Genomic DNA, 17,252 nt, shown 5'->3' with positions numbered 1-17,252 from the left:
TTTTTACATACTGTCCCTGGCTTTGTTGAGGTTTTCAACCCTGATGGGGCCCCTTAGTGGCATGGGGCCCTCGGGCAGTGCCCGAGTGACCAAATGGTCAGTCCGCCCCTGGTCTCTGGCGACCTCTTGAGCAGAAAGGGCCACAGCTTCGGTGGAGCAGATATGCAGAGCAGCTACATGGACATGCCAGAGCACCTTCCTGAGACACTAAAGGGTGGAGTTGCTGTCACCTTAGGATCTGGCGTTTGGTAGGAAGGTCAACAAGCTGTTGTCCTGCCCTAAGTTAGGCTTGCTCTTCTCTCAGGGTGCCGCCCTGGAAGACGACTTGAGAAAATGGCCAGTTACACTTATCAGTAACTGTGTTTCTCGGAAGTCTACCAGAATGGCAGGCCTACTTCCACCCATTCTTTTGGTATGTTGGATTTGTATGAAGATTTGAGGTGTTTCACTCTTGTGCATTGGGGTGGGTCAATACTTTTTTACAACTGAGGAGCATAGGGAAGGGCGGGAGTTTTAACCTCTTTGTTGATTGTGTTTCCTGTCAGGTGGGACCAGTCCTCTCTCAGGGTGTAAGTATAACTGGTCATTTTGCGGCATCGTTTTTTTTTTTTTTTGCTGAAAACAAAAATTGCAGTCAAAAAAAGTTCTGAGTTGTAGTGAAATTTAGCTTTGTTGTTTCATGGCTAACTTTTGCAGACTTTGACGATAGATACAGAACTGCCAGCTTCAGTACAATAGGTTAAATAGTTGGTAAGGTTGAATAACGACACCAGTCATTCCAATTCAACCTGTGTGTTTGTTTAGGTGATTGTGTCATCCAATGCAGCAGCTTATGACCATGGCACACCAATTTTTTGCTGCATAGTGTAAAGCTGACCATAAATGAGTAGAATTTTGAATTAAAATGTTCTACTCATTAGTGGGTCAAATTGACGTTTGTTTTCAACTGCAGCAACGAAGATTGGTTGGAACATTTTCGAAATAACATGTTTCTAAAGCTGGCCATAGATTGTTCGACTTTTGAGATTTGAACCATGTATGAGTAGGCTGAATGTACCCAAGTTGATCGATCAATTTGGGTACAACCAGCCTGCCAGATTTTACATGCGATTACTATACTAGCCACTAGCAATAATCACTGTGTTCTTCTGGAAGAGATGGCTCACCCCGCCCCCTGCTGGAAGAACACAATGACTCTGTGGGAGGGATTCCCCTGTCAACACTGTCAAACCCATGGTTGCAGGATAGAAATGTGCTCCACCTTTGGCCAGCCTAACAGTTTGTGGCTTTCATTCAATAAAATCCATTCATTCCAAAATCAAATATTAGAAGCAAATTGAATCTTTTGAATGACAAACGAATCTTCTGAGAATTTGAATGAATTTTCCAAAGACTTTTTGTTCAAAATTCTATCCATTTATTTTCAGCTTAAGGCAGGCCATACAGTATACATTTTTTCATTCCAAAAATGTGCAGATTTCCCTATCCACACATTTGAGGCGGATGAGGGAATAACTCCCTCTGAGCTGTTGTGTTCTGATGACAGGGAGTTTTCCCCGCTGTTAGAACACAATGATCAGTGGGGCCAGCCATAGCTGGCGGCACTGATCATTTGGGGAAAAAAAAATGACAGGGTGGTTATACAGAAGTTGATCTAAAGATCGACTTCTGTAGAAACAGGTTGCCCATACATAGATTAAAATTCGGCCAGTCCCTGCTGAGTCAGCCAAATTTTGATCATTTACAGTATGGCTGGCTTAAAATTGTATCCAGCTATAGAAACAACTCTGTAGCCAACTACAAATCACTGAAGAAAAGAATCAGAGATTTGTGGCTGCTACAGATCTCTGCTACAATTTGCTAACTAAATGTGCTCTAACATTGCCCTAACTAAACCTGTGCCAACTGGTCGTACTCCATTTTAGCAGCACAATACCAACTGACATAGAGTTACATACATGTGAGAGCAAAGAAAGCATTGTAGTAAATAAACGAGTATACCAGATTGTGAAGTTGCATTGTTATTTTTGTTTTTCAAATTTACAAGCCTGTTCTAGGTCAGTGTTCAGGATAACAGCCCTATATCTTGCAGAATGGGAGTTAGGTTTTTCCAGACCTCATGGACTATACACTTGTTTCAGGTCAGTCATTCACTAGCTAGTGAGCCCAGGTTGATGATGTCATCCTTGGAGCTTTTATGTTGTAAAGCAAGTTAAGTTAACAGTGGTTTCTGGTTCACTTGCAGGGATGTAGAGCTAATCTACATTAATCACGAGTTTGTTTCCCCCATACGCAGCCAGAATCTTGCCATATTGTGACTATAATGGCCTCATCTGACTGATAACTGGGGCTTACACAGGGGAGTAGATAAGGAGAAGTTCAGGGGTGTTCAAATCCCCCCTCAGAGCATCTTGGCAAAATGCCCAGACAGTGTCCCTTCTATTTAGCCTCAGCATAGTAGAATCAGTCAGAGTTTTGGAGTGCAGCAGCCAGCCCCCCCAAACCCCTGCAGTACCCCGTCCCCTCAGTTTAATAAGGGGTCCCCCTGAAAAGCATGAAATTACTGCAAATTCTCAGATGGTGGAAATTGACAATGCGTGGTTGAGGGAACGCTTAGACTCCTCCTCGAGGTATCATATGACACAGCCGAAGGGAGACTGGGGAAGCAGAAGTTTTCCTACTTCTGTGTCGTGCTGAATCTGAGGTTTGGTAAGTGGGGAGGCATGAATTTTCTGTTTTGGGAAGGAGAAAGTGAGAATTCCAGCCTGGGGAGTTTCTTTTGGTGGGGAGTTAAGGAAAGGGGGGTGGGTTTGCTTTTGGAGAATGGGGAAGTTTCTTGTAGGGAAGTTTACAGAAGGTGGTTAATGGCAAGGAGATTTTCTTCATAATTAGGAATCATTACTGGGGGAGAGGGTGTTGACTGCGGGAGATATTTTTGCTTTGGGGGGTCCATTTAGAGACGGGGGGTTTAATTTTTGGGGGGATATTTGAGGGAGGGAGATATTTTACAGTGGAAATCTTTGCTTGGGGATGGAGGGAGATTGTTTTTCTTTTAAAAGAGATTTTTTTTTAAATTATACTTACCTAGGTGAATGGAGCATAGACCCAATGTTGCATCTGTCTCCAGCTGCTTCTAAGACCAGCAACAGAGCGATTAACAACCGCTGATCACTCAGTTCTCTGCCTTCAGTGAGCAAAGAGAGATGACTGTCAGTCCCTGGCTCTGCCCCCCCTCCCCCAAGCTCAGTGGAATGCCAGGCTCTGGAGGGGGCAGGAGCGGCTGGTTCAGGGTCTCCACGGCTCACTGAAAGGCTGAGCAAGCTACTGGTCCAGGCATCTGGGTGAATCCTGACTTTAAAGTTAGGATCTTTCTACAGCCTGGACCTGCTGAGCAATGTCAGCTGACAGCGGGCTATAACTGGCTGACGGATAAAAATGGGTCACAAAAGTGCAGAACGAACTGCACTCCTCCCCAGGAGAAGTACAACCAAGTGGTATGCCGTCCCTTCAGAACACATGCACAGGTGACATCACCGGATGCTTTCCATGTGAATATCTCCTAAACACCACATGTTTAGGAGATATTCACTGTACCTACAGGTAACTGTTATTATAGGCTTACTTGTAGGTACAAGTTCAAAAGCTGGGTTTACTACATTAAGACTGAATAAAAGCCAACCATATTGGCCAGGGGCAAAGGGCACCATCCTGTGGTAGGCAGTGCACAATTTTTATTTTTTTTCTGTCTCTTAAAACATTTCATAAAATTTCTTAGGATACAGTTTTTTAAGGTTTAAATAAATCACTGAATTTACTGCCTACCACAATATGTTGCCCCTTGTACTTGCTCAACTTGCACAGTAAGTTGAGCTAAAATACAGTCTTGGGTCTCATTCATAAATCCTAAATGATCTAGTGCAGCAAGTATACTGCAAATACCTGCACCCGGGATCTCGGATGCTCCAATTTCTGCTCAGCCTGTACACCTGAGTGATGGTCTGAAAAGAGCCAAGGCCGTCTTCTGCTTTAAATATGTATCCACATGTATCTGCACATCCAGTGGTGACCTGCAGGTAGGGATACACTTTTGCCCTTGGATAAAATCTCTCTGCATCCAGGGTCAGAATTGTGTCCCTAACAGCAGATAGCCACTGTGACCCACGGTTTGTTAGTGTGTCGTTCAGGCTCAATTAGGGTTGCCACCTTTTCTTCAAGCCAAACCCGAACACTTTCACGGCGCACAGCAATTTTTTTGTAGTACACGCTATAGGATTGTAAAATACTTGGGACACCTTTTGGGTTACCCAAAGAGAGTAGTAATGAGGTGTTCTATGGTGAACAGTGGCTGTGGCCAAATTGCATTAAGAGCGAGGGGGGACTTAAAGGCACATGGTTAAATAAGACAAAAGCATTTGTGTACCCATAAAATATGATTCGATTAATAAAAGAAATGTCAGTTAAAATATGAAACTAGCCTACCTTAAAAGTGGACACTGTCAGCCAGTAGGGCACAGGACGGTGTCAGTAGAGCAGTGGACGGTGTCAGTAGGGAAGAGGACGGTGTCAGTAGGGCAGTGGACGGTGTCAGTAGAGCAGTGGACGATGTCAGTAGAGCAGTGGACGGTGTCGGTAGAGCAGTGGACGGTGTCGGTAGGGCAGTGGACGGTGTCGGTAGAGCAGTGGGCGGTGTCGGTAGAGCAGTGGGCGGTGTCGGTAGAGCAGAGGGCGGTGTCGGTAGAGCAGTGGGTGGTGTCGGTAGAGCAGTGGACGGTGTCAGTAGTGCAGTGGACGGTGTCGGTAGAGCAGATGATGGCGTCAGTAGAGCAGTGGACGGTGTCAGTAGGGCAGTGGACGGTGTCAGTAGGGCAGTGGACAGTGTCAGTAGGGCAGAGGACAGTGTCATTAGAGCAGTGGATGGTGTCAGTAGAGCAGATATAGAGCAGTGGAAACTAACACATTAAATATCAGACTGTGCCTGTGCCCCCCCCCCCCCCCCCCAATAGAGATCTCCATTACAAAAAAAACCTTACCTTCCAGGAGCCGCTGCAAAGATGTGTGTGTGTGAACCTGTTAGGGGGCGGAGTCTGTAATACAATGTTTTATCCTGCAAAAGCATCCCTAGTAGCTAGGATACCAGTCCAGTGGCCCTCCATTCACTGTCTCTGGCGGCATTGGTGGCTGGGAGGGAGAGAGAGCACACAGACAGTGCAGTGTGACCCAGCTGCAGGACAGAGGAGGGGGGTAGCTGAAAGAAGAGGGGGTAGCTGACAGAGGAGGGGGTAGCTGAAAGAAGAGGGGGTAGCTGACAGAGGAGGGGGGGTAGCTGACAGAGGAGGGGGGTAGCTGACAGAGGAGGGGGGGTAGCTGACAGAGGAGGGGGGTAGCTGACAGAGGAGGGGGGTGGCTGAAAGAGGAGGGGGTGGCTGACAGAGGAGGGGGGTGGCTGGCAGAGGAGGGGGGCTGGCAGAGGAGGGGGGCTGGCAGAGGAGGGGGGCTAACAGATGAAGGGGGCTGGCAGAGGAGGGGGGCTGAAAGATGAGAGGGGCTGGCAGAGGAGGGGGGCTGACAGATGAGGGGGGCTGGCAGAGGAGGGGGGCTGAAAGATGAGGGGGACTGGCAGAGGAGGGGGCTGACAGATGAGGGGGCTGGCAGATGAGGGGGCTGGCAGAGGAGGGGACTGGCAGATGAGGGGGGCTGGCAGATGAGGGGGGCTGGCAAATGAGGGGGGCTGGCAGAGGAGGGGGGGTGGCAGAGGAGGGGTACTGGCAGATGAGGGGGGCTGGCAGAGGGGGGAGCTAGCAGAGGAGGGGTCTGGCAGAGGAGGGGGGCTGTAAGATGAGGGGGCTGGCAGAGGAGGGGGCTGGCAGATGAGGGGGCTGAAGGTTTGGGGGGGCTGGCAGAGGAGGGGGGCTGACAGAGAAAGGGGGCTGGCAGAGGAGGAGTACTGGCAGATGAGGGGGCCTGGCAGAGGAGGGGGGCTGGCAGAGGAGGGGGGCTGGCAGATGAGGGGGGCTGAAAGAGGAGGGGGCTGGCAGATGAGGGGGGCTGGCAGAGGAGGGGGGCTGACAGAGGAGGGGGGCTGACAGAGAAGGGGGGCTGACAGATGAGGGGGGCTGGCAGAGGATGGGGGCTGACAGAGGAGGAGTACTGGCAGATGAGGGGGGCTGGCAGAGGGGGGAGCTAGCAGAGGGGGGAGCTAGCAGAGGAGGGGGCTGGCAGAGGAGGGGGGCTGGCAGATGAGGGGGGCTGGCAGAGGGGAAGCTAGCAGAGGGGGGAGCTAGCAGAGGAGGGGGCTGACAGATGAGGGGGGCTGGCAGAGGAGGGGGGCTGTAAGATGAGGGGGCTGGCAGAGGAGGGGGGCTGGCAGATGAGGGGGCTGGCAGAGGAGGGGGGCTGGCAGATGAGGGGGCTGAAGGTTTGGGGGGCTGGCAGAGGAGGGGGGCTGGCAGAGGAGGAGGGCTGACAGAGAAAGGGGGCTGGCAGAGGAGGGGGGCTGACAGAGGAGGAGTACTGGCAGATGAAGGGGGCTGGCAGAGGAGGGGGACTGGCAGAGGAGGGGGGCTGAAGGTTTGGGGGGGCTGGCAGAGGAGGGGGGCTGAAAGATGAGGGGGGCTGGTAGAGGAGGGGGCTGGCAGATGAGGGGGGCTGACAGAGAAGGGGGCTGACAGGTGAGGGGGTTTGGCAGAGGAGGGGGGCTGACAGAGGAGGGGTACTGGCAGATGAGGGGGGCTGGCAGAGGAGGAGGGCTGGCAGATGAGGGGGGCTGGCAGAGGAGGGGGGCTGGCAGAGGAGGGAGCTGAAGGTTTGGGGGCTGAAAGATGAGGGGGGCTGGTAGAGGAGGGGACTGGCAGATGAGGGGGCTGGCAGAGGAGGGGGGCTGACAGAGAAGGGGGGCTGACAGATGAGGGGGGCTGGCAGAGGAGGGGGGCTGGCAGAGGAGGGAGGGTGGCAGAGGAGGGGGGCTGGCAGATGAGGGGGACTGGCAGAGGAGGGGGGCTGGCAGAGGAGGGGGGCTGGCAGATGAGGGGGGCTGAAAGAGGAGGGGGCTGGCAGATGAGGGGGGCTGGTAGAGGAGGGGGCTGGCAGATGAGGTGGGCTGGCAGAGGAGGGTGGCTGACAGAGGAGGGGGGCTGACAGAGAAGCGGGGCTGACAGATGAGGGGGGCTGGCAGAGGAGGGGGGCTGACAGAGGAGGAGTACTGACAGATGAGGGGGGCTGGCAGAGGGGGGAGCTAGCAGAGAAGGGGGCTGGCAGAGGAGGGGGGCTGGCAGATGAGGGGGGCTGGCAGAGGGGGGAGCTAGCAGAGGAGGGGGCTGACAGATGAGGGGGGCTGGCAGAGGAGGGGGGCTGTAAGATGAGGGGGCTGGCAGAGGAGGGGGCTGGCAGATGAGGGGGCTGAAGGTTTGGGGGGGCTGGCAGAGGAGGGGGGCTGAAAAATGAGGGGGGCTGGTAGAGGAGGGGGCTGGCAGAGGAGGGGGGCTGACAGAGAAAGGGGGCTGGCAGAGGAGGGGGGCTGACAGAGGAGGAGTACTGGCAGATGAAGGGGGCTGGCAGAGGAGGGGGACTGGCAGAGGAGGGGGGCTGAAGGTTTGGGGGGCTGGCAGAGGAGGGGGGCTGAAAGATGAGGGGGGCTGGCAGATGAAGGTGGCTGACAGGTGAGGGGGCTGGCAGAGGAGGGGGGCTGACAGAGGAGGGGTACTGGCAGATGAGGGGGGCTGGCAGAGGAGGAGGGCTGGCAGATGAGGGGGGCTGGCAGAGGAGGGGGCTGGCAGAGGAGGGGGGCTGGCAGAGGGGGGCTGGCAGAGGAGGGGGGCTGGCAGAGGAGGGGGCTGAAGGTTTGGGGGGCTGGCAGAGGAGGGGGGCTGAAAGATGAGGGGGGCTGGTAGAGGAGGGGGCTGGCAGATGAGGGGGCTGGCAGAGGAGGGGGGCTGACAGAGAAGGGGGGCTGACAGATGAGGGGGGCTGGCAGAGGAGGGGGGGTGGCAGAGGAGGGGGACTGGCAGAGGAGGGGGGCTGGCAGAGGAGGGGGGCTGGCAGATGAGGGGGGCTGGCAGATGAGGGGGGCTGAAAGATGGGAGGGGCTGGCAGAGGAGGGGGGCTGACAGAGAAGGGGGGCTGACAGATGAGGGGGGCTGGCAGAGGAGGGGGGCTGGCAGATGAGGGGGACTGGCAGAGGAGGGGGGCTGGCAGAGGAGGCGGGCTGGCAGAGGAGGGGGGCTGAAAGATGAGGGGGGCTGGCAGAGGAGGGGGGCTGGCAGATGAGGGGGCTGGCAGAGGGGGGAGCTAGCAGAGGAGGGGGCTGACAGATGAGGGGGGCTGGCAGAGGAGGGGGGCTGAAAGATGAGGGGGCTGGCAGATGAGGGGGGCTGGCAGATGAGGTGGGCTGGCAGAGAAGGGGGGCTGACAGAGGAGGGGGGCTGACAGAGGAGGGGGGCTGGCAGAGGAGGGGGGCTGGCAGAGGAGGAGTACTGGCAGATGAGGGGGGCTGACAGATGAGGGAGGCTGGCTTGGTGCTGGGGGAAGAGAGCAAACAGTGAGCTGCAGCATTCAGGATTCAGCGACGGTGAGAGGGACCAGACCAGGTCCGACTCACCACTGTCATCATTCACCAGTGGCAGTGAAACTGCCAAAAATCATTAGCCCTACTGAAGCAGGGGAAGGAGGGGGGCCCGGGGGAGCGTGCTGCTGGCGGGAGAGGCTGCATTTGCCGATCGGTATTGACACACTGAAGGGGGAAGAGGTGGATGGAGGGGAATGCTCACCAGTGAAGCCACACAGGACAGGAGCCGTAGAGAGGGGCAGGTGATGTTGGAGAGTGTGTATCACTATCCAGCGACAGGAGGGGGGGGCGCTGCTGCCGGGACACAGGACGGAGTACAGTAAACTAAAGCAGGGAGGGGGCTATGCTGCTGGTGGGTGGAGGTATGAACACCCACTTCCCACACTCGCTGGAGCCTATGCTGCTGTGTCCGGGTTTCAGGAGGAGAGAAACCCGGGCATAGCTGTCAAAACCCGGACTGTCCGGGTCATTCCCGTACAGGTGGCAACCCTAGGCTCAATCAATGTGGGAAGTAATGTAGATGATACCGAATGTGCTGCAGGAGTGCTGGCAAAGGATGGAGCTCATCCCTGCTCCTGTAGTCACTGATGGGAAGAAATCCCTGGTGCCGCACATCCACGGAGTCTTATGGTAATGTAGTAGTGATGGGAGAGGCTACCACAGACATGGTTCCAACAGGCAACACCCCAATGTGTTTTGCTTTGTCCCCCGGAGCTTAAACATGGGGACCACTGGATGTGCAGATACATGTTAACAGCAGTGGCTCTTTTCAGCCCATCACTCAGGTGAACAGGCTGAGCAGCTGACAACAATTGGAACATCTGGGATCCTGGCTGTAGGGTTTCATATTGTATTTTCCATTCCATGGGCATTTAGAATATGAATGAGATCTAAAGTTCACATAGTAAGTATTTTTTAGTTCCACCCAGCAGGCTGAATGAAAAAAAAATAGGGAGCTTAGGAGGAGCTTGTTGTACTAATGAGTACACTACCACACCACAACTGCTGCGCTACATTGCAAAGCCTCATGGCCCCACTCTGCTGCCCCCCCCCCCCCCAGGAAAAAAAATGATCTACGGCCCTGGGCTTACATCAATGCCTAAACTTTCTAAATTGTAATTTCTGCAGCTAGGTGGCAAAATATTGAATAGAGCATGTTTTTTCATAGTCTTTTAATGGTATAAAAGTCAGTATTTTATAAATTATTCATATGTTTAAGCTTCGTAGGAAAATAAATAAATAACTTACCTCTTCTGCATTAACTACATTCAGTCTCTTTCTTTTTAGGAGCTCTTGGGCTGGTTGTTGGACATCCAATAGATACAGTTAAGGTGAAAATCCAAAGTCTGATGATGAGCAAAATGAACTCACATTCCATACATAAGCTTCCAATTTTGACTAATAAAACAAAATACAATATCTCACAAAAGTGAGTACACCCCTCACATTTTTGTAAATATTTTATTATATCTTTTCATGTGACAACACTGAAGAAATTTGCTAAAATGTAAAGTAGCGAGTGTACAGCTTGCATAACCGTGTACATTTGCTGCCCCCTCAAAATAACTCAGCACACAGCCATTAATGTCTAAACCACTGGCAACAAAAGTGAGTACACCCCTAAGTGAAAATTTCCAAATTGGGCTCAATTAGCCATTTTCCCTCCCTGGTGTCATGTGACACGTTAGTGTTACAAGGTCTCAGGCGTGAATGGGTAGCAGGTGTGTTAAATTTGGTGTTATCGCTCTCACTCTCTCATGCTGGTCACTGGAAGTTCAATATGGCAAATAACTCTCTGAGGATTCGAAAAAAAATAATATAATTGTCTCTACATAAAGATGGCCTATGCTATAAGAACATTGGCAAGACCACCCTGATATTGAGCTGCAGCATGGTGACAAAGGCCATACAGCAGTTTAACAGGACAGGTTATTCTCAGAACAGGCCTCACTATGGTCAAACAAAGAAGTTGAGTGCACATGCTCAATGTCATATTCAGAGGTTGTCTTTGGGAAATAAATGTATGAGCGCTGCCAGCATTGCTGCAAAGGTTGAATGGAGGGGGTCAGCTTGTCCGTGCTCAGACCATACGCCACACACTGCATCAAATTGGTCTGCATGGCCGTCGTCCCAGAAGGAAGCCTCTTCTGAAGATGTAGCACAAGAAAGCCCGCAAACAGTTTGCTGAAGACAAGCAGACTAAGGACATGGATTACTGGAACCATGTCCTGTGGTCTGATTAGACCAAGGTAAACTTATTTGGTTCAGATGGTGTCAACCGTGTGTGGCGGCAACCAGGTGAGCAGTACAAAGACAAGTGTGCCTATAGTCAAGTATGGTGGTGGATGTGTCATGGTCTGGGGCTGCATGAGCGCTGCCGCCACTAGGGAGCTAAAGTTTATTGAGGGAACCATGAATGCCAACATGTACTGTGACATACTGAAGCAGAGCATGACCCCTCCCTTTGGAGACTAGGCCGCAGGGCAGTATTACAACATGATAATGACCCCAAACATACCTCCAAGATGACCAATGTCTTACTAAAGAAGCTGAGGGTAAAGGTGATGGACTGGCTAAGCATGTCTCCAGACCTAAACCCTATTAAGAATCTGTGGGGCATCCTCAAATGGAAGGTGGAAGAGCGCAAGGTCTCCAACATCCCCCAGATGTCGTCATGGAGGAGTAGAATAGGACTCCAGTGGCAACCTGTGAAGCTCTGGTGAACTCCATGTCCAAGGTTAAGGCAGTGCTGGAAAATAATGTTGGCCACACAAAATATTGACACTTTGGGTCCAATTTCAACATTTTCACTTAGAGATGTACTCACTTTTGTTGCCAGTGGTTTAAACATGAATGGCTGTGTGTTGAGTTATTTTGAGTGGACAGCAAATTTACACTGTTATACAAGCTGTACACTTACATTGTAGCAAAGTGCCATTTCTTCAGTGTTGTCACATGCAAAGACAGAATAAAATATTTACAAAAATGTGAGGGGTGTACTCACTTTTGTGAGATACTATATCTGTGCAAGTTTAAATGTAAATGCTGATACTAAAGACATTGTCACTTTTTCATGTTTTAGGTACGCATACAGACCCAGTCCAGTTACCTTGGAATTATAGATTGCATAGTGAAAACTTACCAGAAAGAAACGGTGAGATTTATACTTTTGTGATCTGTAAAGAATATGATGTGATGTGATTGTATCAAGCAATATATGATGTGGGTCACAGGGTTGAGTATATAGACTAGAATGTTTGGGTAGATGTATATTTATTCAAATTACATTCTTGGACCATTTACATTACATATATACATCTGCCCATTCTTGGACCACAATTGGCATAAGATAAATACACATAACAATATTTGCATTACCATGCCAAGTTTATCCAGTTCATGGAGAGCTGAATTTTAGAAATAGTTGGCATCAGAATGTCATATCTAAACGTATATTGGCTGTAGTTCCGAGGCCAGTATTGGCTCCACATTTATACATATTAAATTATACAATTTAGGCTTCATTTACACAGGAGTACAGATCCGTACAACTGTGGGAAGGATGTCTTCAGTAGCCTGGGGTGCACATGTGTTCTGTGCATGGGCATGCATGCAGTCTGTTGAAATCAATGAAAGGCAACCAGCTACACCTGCATCCTGGAATGTGCATACATGTGGGATCAACGCATGGATCAGGATGCAGGCTTTTCTGATTTGTGCATCATACCTGCGCAGATGTCCATTCTGTGATGCACATGGAAGTCTGTACAAGTGTCATTAATTTAAAGCGGTAGTAAACCCGCATATTTATTTTTTATTTTTTTAAACCTGCAAAGCAAAAGGCATAATGAGCTAGTATGCACCGCATACTAGCTCATTATGAAATACTTACCTTAGAACGAGGCCCCGACATCTGGCCCGATCCACGCCGAGGGAGCTGACATGCTCCCTCTGTGTTTCTTCCGGGTATCGCGGCTCCGGCGCTGTGAGTGGCCGGAGCCACGATATCGTCACTCCCGCTTATGCGCGCAGGAGATTTCATTCCGGCCGCCGGCCACTGCCGGATTTTCTGGCCGAGAATCTCCTTGTGCGCATGCGCCGCTGCAGTCAGTGGCGCATACCAAGGGGGATATCTCCTAAACCGTACAGGTTTAGGTGATATTTTTTTTTACCTACAGGTAAGCCTTATTATAGGCTTTCCTGTAGGTAAAAGTTTAAAGCGGAAGTCCACCGGGACTCCGCGTTTTTTTTTTTTTAAAAGCCAGCAGCTACAAATACTGCAGCTGCTGACTTTTAAAATAGTGACACTTACCTGTCCAGCGCGCCCGCGATGTCGGCACCCGAAGCCGATCGCTAGGTCGTCTGTCGGGTCCTGCCGCCGCCATCTTGGGTATGGGAATCAGGAAATGGAGCCTTTCGGCTTCATTTCCCGGTTCCCTACTGCGCATGCACGAATTGCGCTGCGCAATAAGGACGCTCCCCGCTGCCTCTGGGAGCTGTGTGTTTCCCAGCAGGCAGCGGGGCACTTGCGGGAAGGGGCAGGCACTTGCGGAAAGGGGCGTAAGTTACGCCCCTTTCCGCAGAGAGCTGTCCCGGAAGTGGGTGCAGTTACCTGGATTATCCAGGTAACTGCACCCCCCTCCCCCCTGAAAGGTGGGGGGGAGGGTTCCGATGAGCGGAAGGTCCACTTTAGGGTGGACCTCCGCTTTAAAAATCGAGTATACAACCACTTTAAGCAGACTGCCTGCATGCCCCATTTATGGAACACCCGAGCATCTTGGGCAGCTGAAGATGGCCCTTTGCATGGCCATAAGTATTTGTACGCTTGTGTGAATGAGGCCTAAGGCTCGGTTCACACAGGGGCGACACGACTTCAGGACGACTTTGTGAGGCAACTTGGAGACGACTTGAACACGACTTAGACACAACCTGGGGCGACTTACAACACAACTTTAAGTCGCCCCAGGCCAGGCGACTTTTGCCTTGGCCAATCAGAGAATGAGCTCTGAAGGGGGAACTCCACGCCAAATTTATGAAAAAAAATTGGCGTGGGTTCCCCCTCCGAGAGCATACCAGGCCCTTAGGTCTGGTATGGATTCCAAGGGGAACCCCCTACGCCGAAAAAATGGCGTGGGGGTCCCCCCCCAGATCCATACCAGACCCTTATCCGAGCACGCTACCCAGCCGGCCAGGAAAGGGGGTGGGGACGAGCGGGCGCCCCCCCTCCTGAGCCGTACCAGGCCGCGTGCCCTCAACATGGGGGGTGCCTTGGGGGAGGGGGGGCGAGTGGCCCCACCACCCCAAAGCACCTTTTCCCCATGTTGATGAGGACAAGGGCCTCTTCCCGACAACCCTGGCCGTTGGTTGTCGGGGTCTGCGGGCGGGGGGGCTTATCGGAATCCGGGAGCCCCCTTTAATAAGGGGGCCCCCGGATACCGGCCCCCCACCCTATGTGAATGAGTATGGGGTACAATGTACCCCTACCCATTCACCTGTAAAATAAAGTACAAAAAAAACACAACACACAAGATAAAATCGTTTATTGCACAGCTCCGGGGGTCTTCTGTCTTCGGGGGTCTTCTCGCCGGACTCCTCCGCTATCTTCTTCTAGCTCTTTTGCTAGCGAAGGAGCCCGGCTTTCTTCCTTGCTGCCGCCCTCTTCTTCCGACTTCGGGGGTCTTGTCCCCCTCTTCGGTTCTTCTGCCGGGCCACCGCGCCTTCTTATAGCTCTTTTACAGGCGGTGGCCCGGTCTTCTGTCGCCGTCGCCGCCGCCACCTTCCGTTCTTCTTCTTCTTCTTCTCCTGGAGATGTTGACTCGACGCTCTCTCCAGCCGCAATGCCAGGGACGCGCTGCGCGGCGACTTATATAAGGACAAGGGCGGGGTCATCGGTTGATGTCACATGGGTTGATGTCACATGGGTTGATGTCACATGGCGACATTCCCAGCATCCTCCGGGACTGTGACATCATAAGGGGGCGGGGGTCGCCATGTGACATCAACCCATGTGACATCAACCGATGACCCCGCCCCTTGTCCCTATATAAGTCGCCGCGCAGCGCGTCCCTGGCATTGCGGCTGGAGAGAGCGTTGAGTCAACATCTCCAGGAGAAAAAGAAGAAGAACGGAAGGCGGCGGCGGCGACGGCGACAGAAGACCGGGCCACCGCCTGTAAAAAAGCTATAAGAAGGCGCGGTGGCCCGGCAGAAGAACCGAAGAGGGGGACAAGACCCCCGAAGTCGGAAGAAGAGGGCGGCGGTGAGGAAGAAAGCCGGGCTCCTCCGCTAGCAAAAGAGCTAGAAGAAGATGGCGGAGGAGTCTGGCGAGAAGACCCTCGAAGACGGAAGACCCCCGGAGCTGTGCCCCCCTCCCCCAAGGCACCCCCCATGTTGAGGGCGCGCGGCCTGGTACGGCTCAGGAGGGGGGGCCGCCCGCTCGTCCCCACCCCCTTTACTGGCCGGCTGGGTAGCGTGCTCGGATAAGGGTCTGGTATGGATCTAGGGGGGACCCCCACACTGTTTTTTCGGCGTAGAGGGTTCCCCTTGGAATCCATACCAGACCTAAGGGCCTGGTATGCTCTCGGAGGGGGAACCCACGCCAAATTTTTTTCATAAATTTGGCATGGAGTTCCCCCTTCAGAGCTAATAATTCTGTCAAAGTCACCTCCGTATAGACACAGATCCGACTTGGAGGCGACCACCATTGAAATCAATGGGTACAAGTCGCCTACAAGTCGGATTGAAGTAGTACAGGAACTTCTTTTGAAGTCGGAGCGACTTCAGTAGCGTGCATTAAGACGGCTCTCATTCACTTACATTGATTTTTAAATGTTGTCCGACCTGAGGCGACTAGGGGCGACCTGAAGTCGGATCTGAGTTGCCCCTGTGTGAACCGAGCTTAAGGGTTGTCAAATACCTGTACTGCTTTCAATTCCCAGTATGTGCTTAGGAAAAGTTAAACTGGAATTAAAGTATAACTAATTTTTTTTCTAGTTAGATTGGGAAAGGGTTAGAGTTTATGTTGGGTTTTTATTGCCCACTGTGATCCCATTTGGGAGATTTGACCTCACTAGTTGTCCTAGGGTCAATTGGTAACGGTAGATAAAGTGATGGGATATCCACAATTTTTAAGGAATTACCTCTAAAGGTATTCTGATCTGGTGACTGGTGAAGGCAAACAAGGTTTTACCCCTTATTTTTGGGAGATTTCCACTTCCTGTTACATAGTTTCATAGTTAGTCAGGTTTAAAAAAGACACAAGTCCATCAAGTTCAACCCAAAAACAATGCAATCCCATATACACAAACCTCTGCCCAGAGTTTATCCAGAGGAAGGTAAAAAAAAAACCCCAGCAAAGCATGATCCAATTTGCTACAGCAGGGGAAAAAATTCCTTCCTGATCCTCCGAGAGGCAGTCGGATTTTCCCTGGATCAACTTTACCTATAAAATGTTAGTACCCAGTTATATTGTTTACATTTAGGAAAGAATCCAGGGCTTTTTAAAAGCAATCGACTGAGCTTGCCAGAACCACCTCTGGAGGGAGTCAATTCCACATTTTCCCGCTATGATGAAACCTTTCTGTATTTAGAGATGAAATCTTTTTTTCCTCTAGCTGTAGAGTGCCCCCTTGTCCTCTGCGATGACCTTAAAGTGAATAACTCAACACCAAGTTCAAGATATGGACCACTTGTGTATTTGTACATTTTGATCATATCCCCCTTAATCTCCTCTTCTCAAGAGGGAATAGATGCAGTTCCTCTAATCTTTCCTCGTAGCTGAGCTCCTCCATGCCTCTTATCAGTTTTGGTTGCCCTTCTCTGCACTTTCCCCAGTTCCCCGGCATCCTTTTTGGGAACTGGTGCCCAAAACTGAACTGCATATTCCACATGAGGTCTTACTAATGATTTGTACAGGGGCAAAAGGATATCTCTCTCTCTGGAGTCCATACCTCTTTAATACAAGAAAGGACTTTGCTCGCTTTGGCAACCGCAGCTTGGCATTGTATGCTATTATTAAGCTTATGATCTGCCAAAACCCCCAGACCCTTCTCCACCATTGATTCTCCCAGTTGTACTCCCGCTAGTATGTATGATGCATGCTTATTCCCAAGTGCATAAGTTTACATTTATCAACATTAAACCTCATATGCCACTTAGTTGCCTAATTAGACAGTGCATTGAGGTAGGCTTGTAAATTGGAGACATCCTGTAAGGACATTATTCCAATGCATAGCTTAGTGTCATTTACAACGACAGAAATGTTACTTTTAATCCCAGACTAGGGGTGAGCTGAACATCACCCCACCCCCCCCCCCCCCCCCCACGGGTCGGTTTGCAGCAGAACATGCGAACATGCAAAAAGTTTGTTCGAACACGCGAACACCGTTAAAGTCTATGCGACACAAACGTGAAAAATCTAAAGTGCCAATTTTAAAGGCTTATATGCAAGTTATTGCCATAAAAAGTGTTTGGGGACCCGGGTCCTGCCTCAGGGGACATGTATCAATGCAAAAAAGTTTCTAAAACGTCAGTTTTTTCGGGAGCAGTGATTTTAAGAATGCTTAAAAGTGAAACAATAAAAATTTAATATTTCAATAAATATCATGCTTGGGGGGTGTCTATAGTAGGGGGGGGGGTGCCCAGGCACTATATACTGAACAGAAGTATATACACCATATGACCTGCCCTATATA

The 17,252-nt window shown here is 51.1% G+C and overlaps 1 protein-coding gene across 4 annotated transcripts in view; it reads left to right on the top strand.

The window, feature by feature from the left end:
• Nucleotides 1-17,252, top strand: part of SLC25A45 (solute carrier family 25 member 45) — a 146,325-nt gene that overhangs the window by 46,087 nt on the left and 82,986 nt on the right. For 2 of the 4 annotated variants that reach the window (XM_077459174.1, XM_077459157.1), the window contains exons 2-3: nucleotides 9,848-9,891; nucleotides 11,643-11,714. In XM_077459174.1, the coding sequence (XP_077315300.1) occupies nucleotides 9,848-9,891; nucleotides 11,643-11,714 (116 nt within the window). The remainder of the gene's footprint in view (nucleotides 1-9,847; nucleotides 9,892-11,642; nucleotides 11,715-17,252) is intronic. The other 2 variants (XM_077459183.1, XM_077459165.1) reach the window with 1 other exon arrangement.

The sequence above is a fragment of the Lithobates pipiens genome, unplaced genomic scaffold, assembly GCF_037356315.1.
Source record: "Lithobates pipiens isolate NorthernLeopardFrog02 unplaced genomic scaffold, aLitPip1_a1.2 Scaffold_10, whole genome shotgun sequence".
Taxonomy (NCBI): domain Eukaryota; kingdom Metazoa; phylum Chordata; class Amphibia; order Anura; family Ranidae; genus Lithobates; species Lithobates pipiens.
Note: the sequence above shows the minus strand (reverse complement) of the source record. Positions and strands in the feature narration are given on the sequence as shown.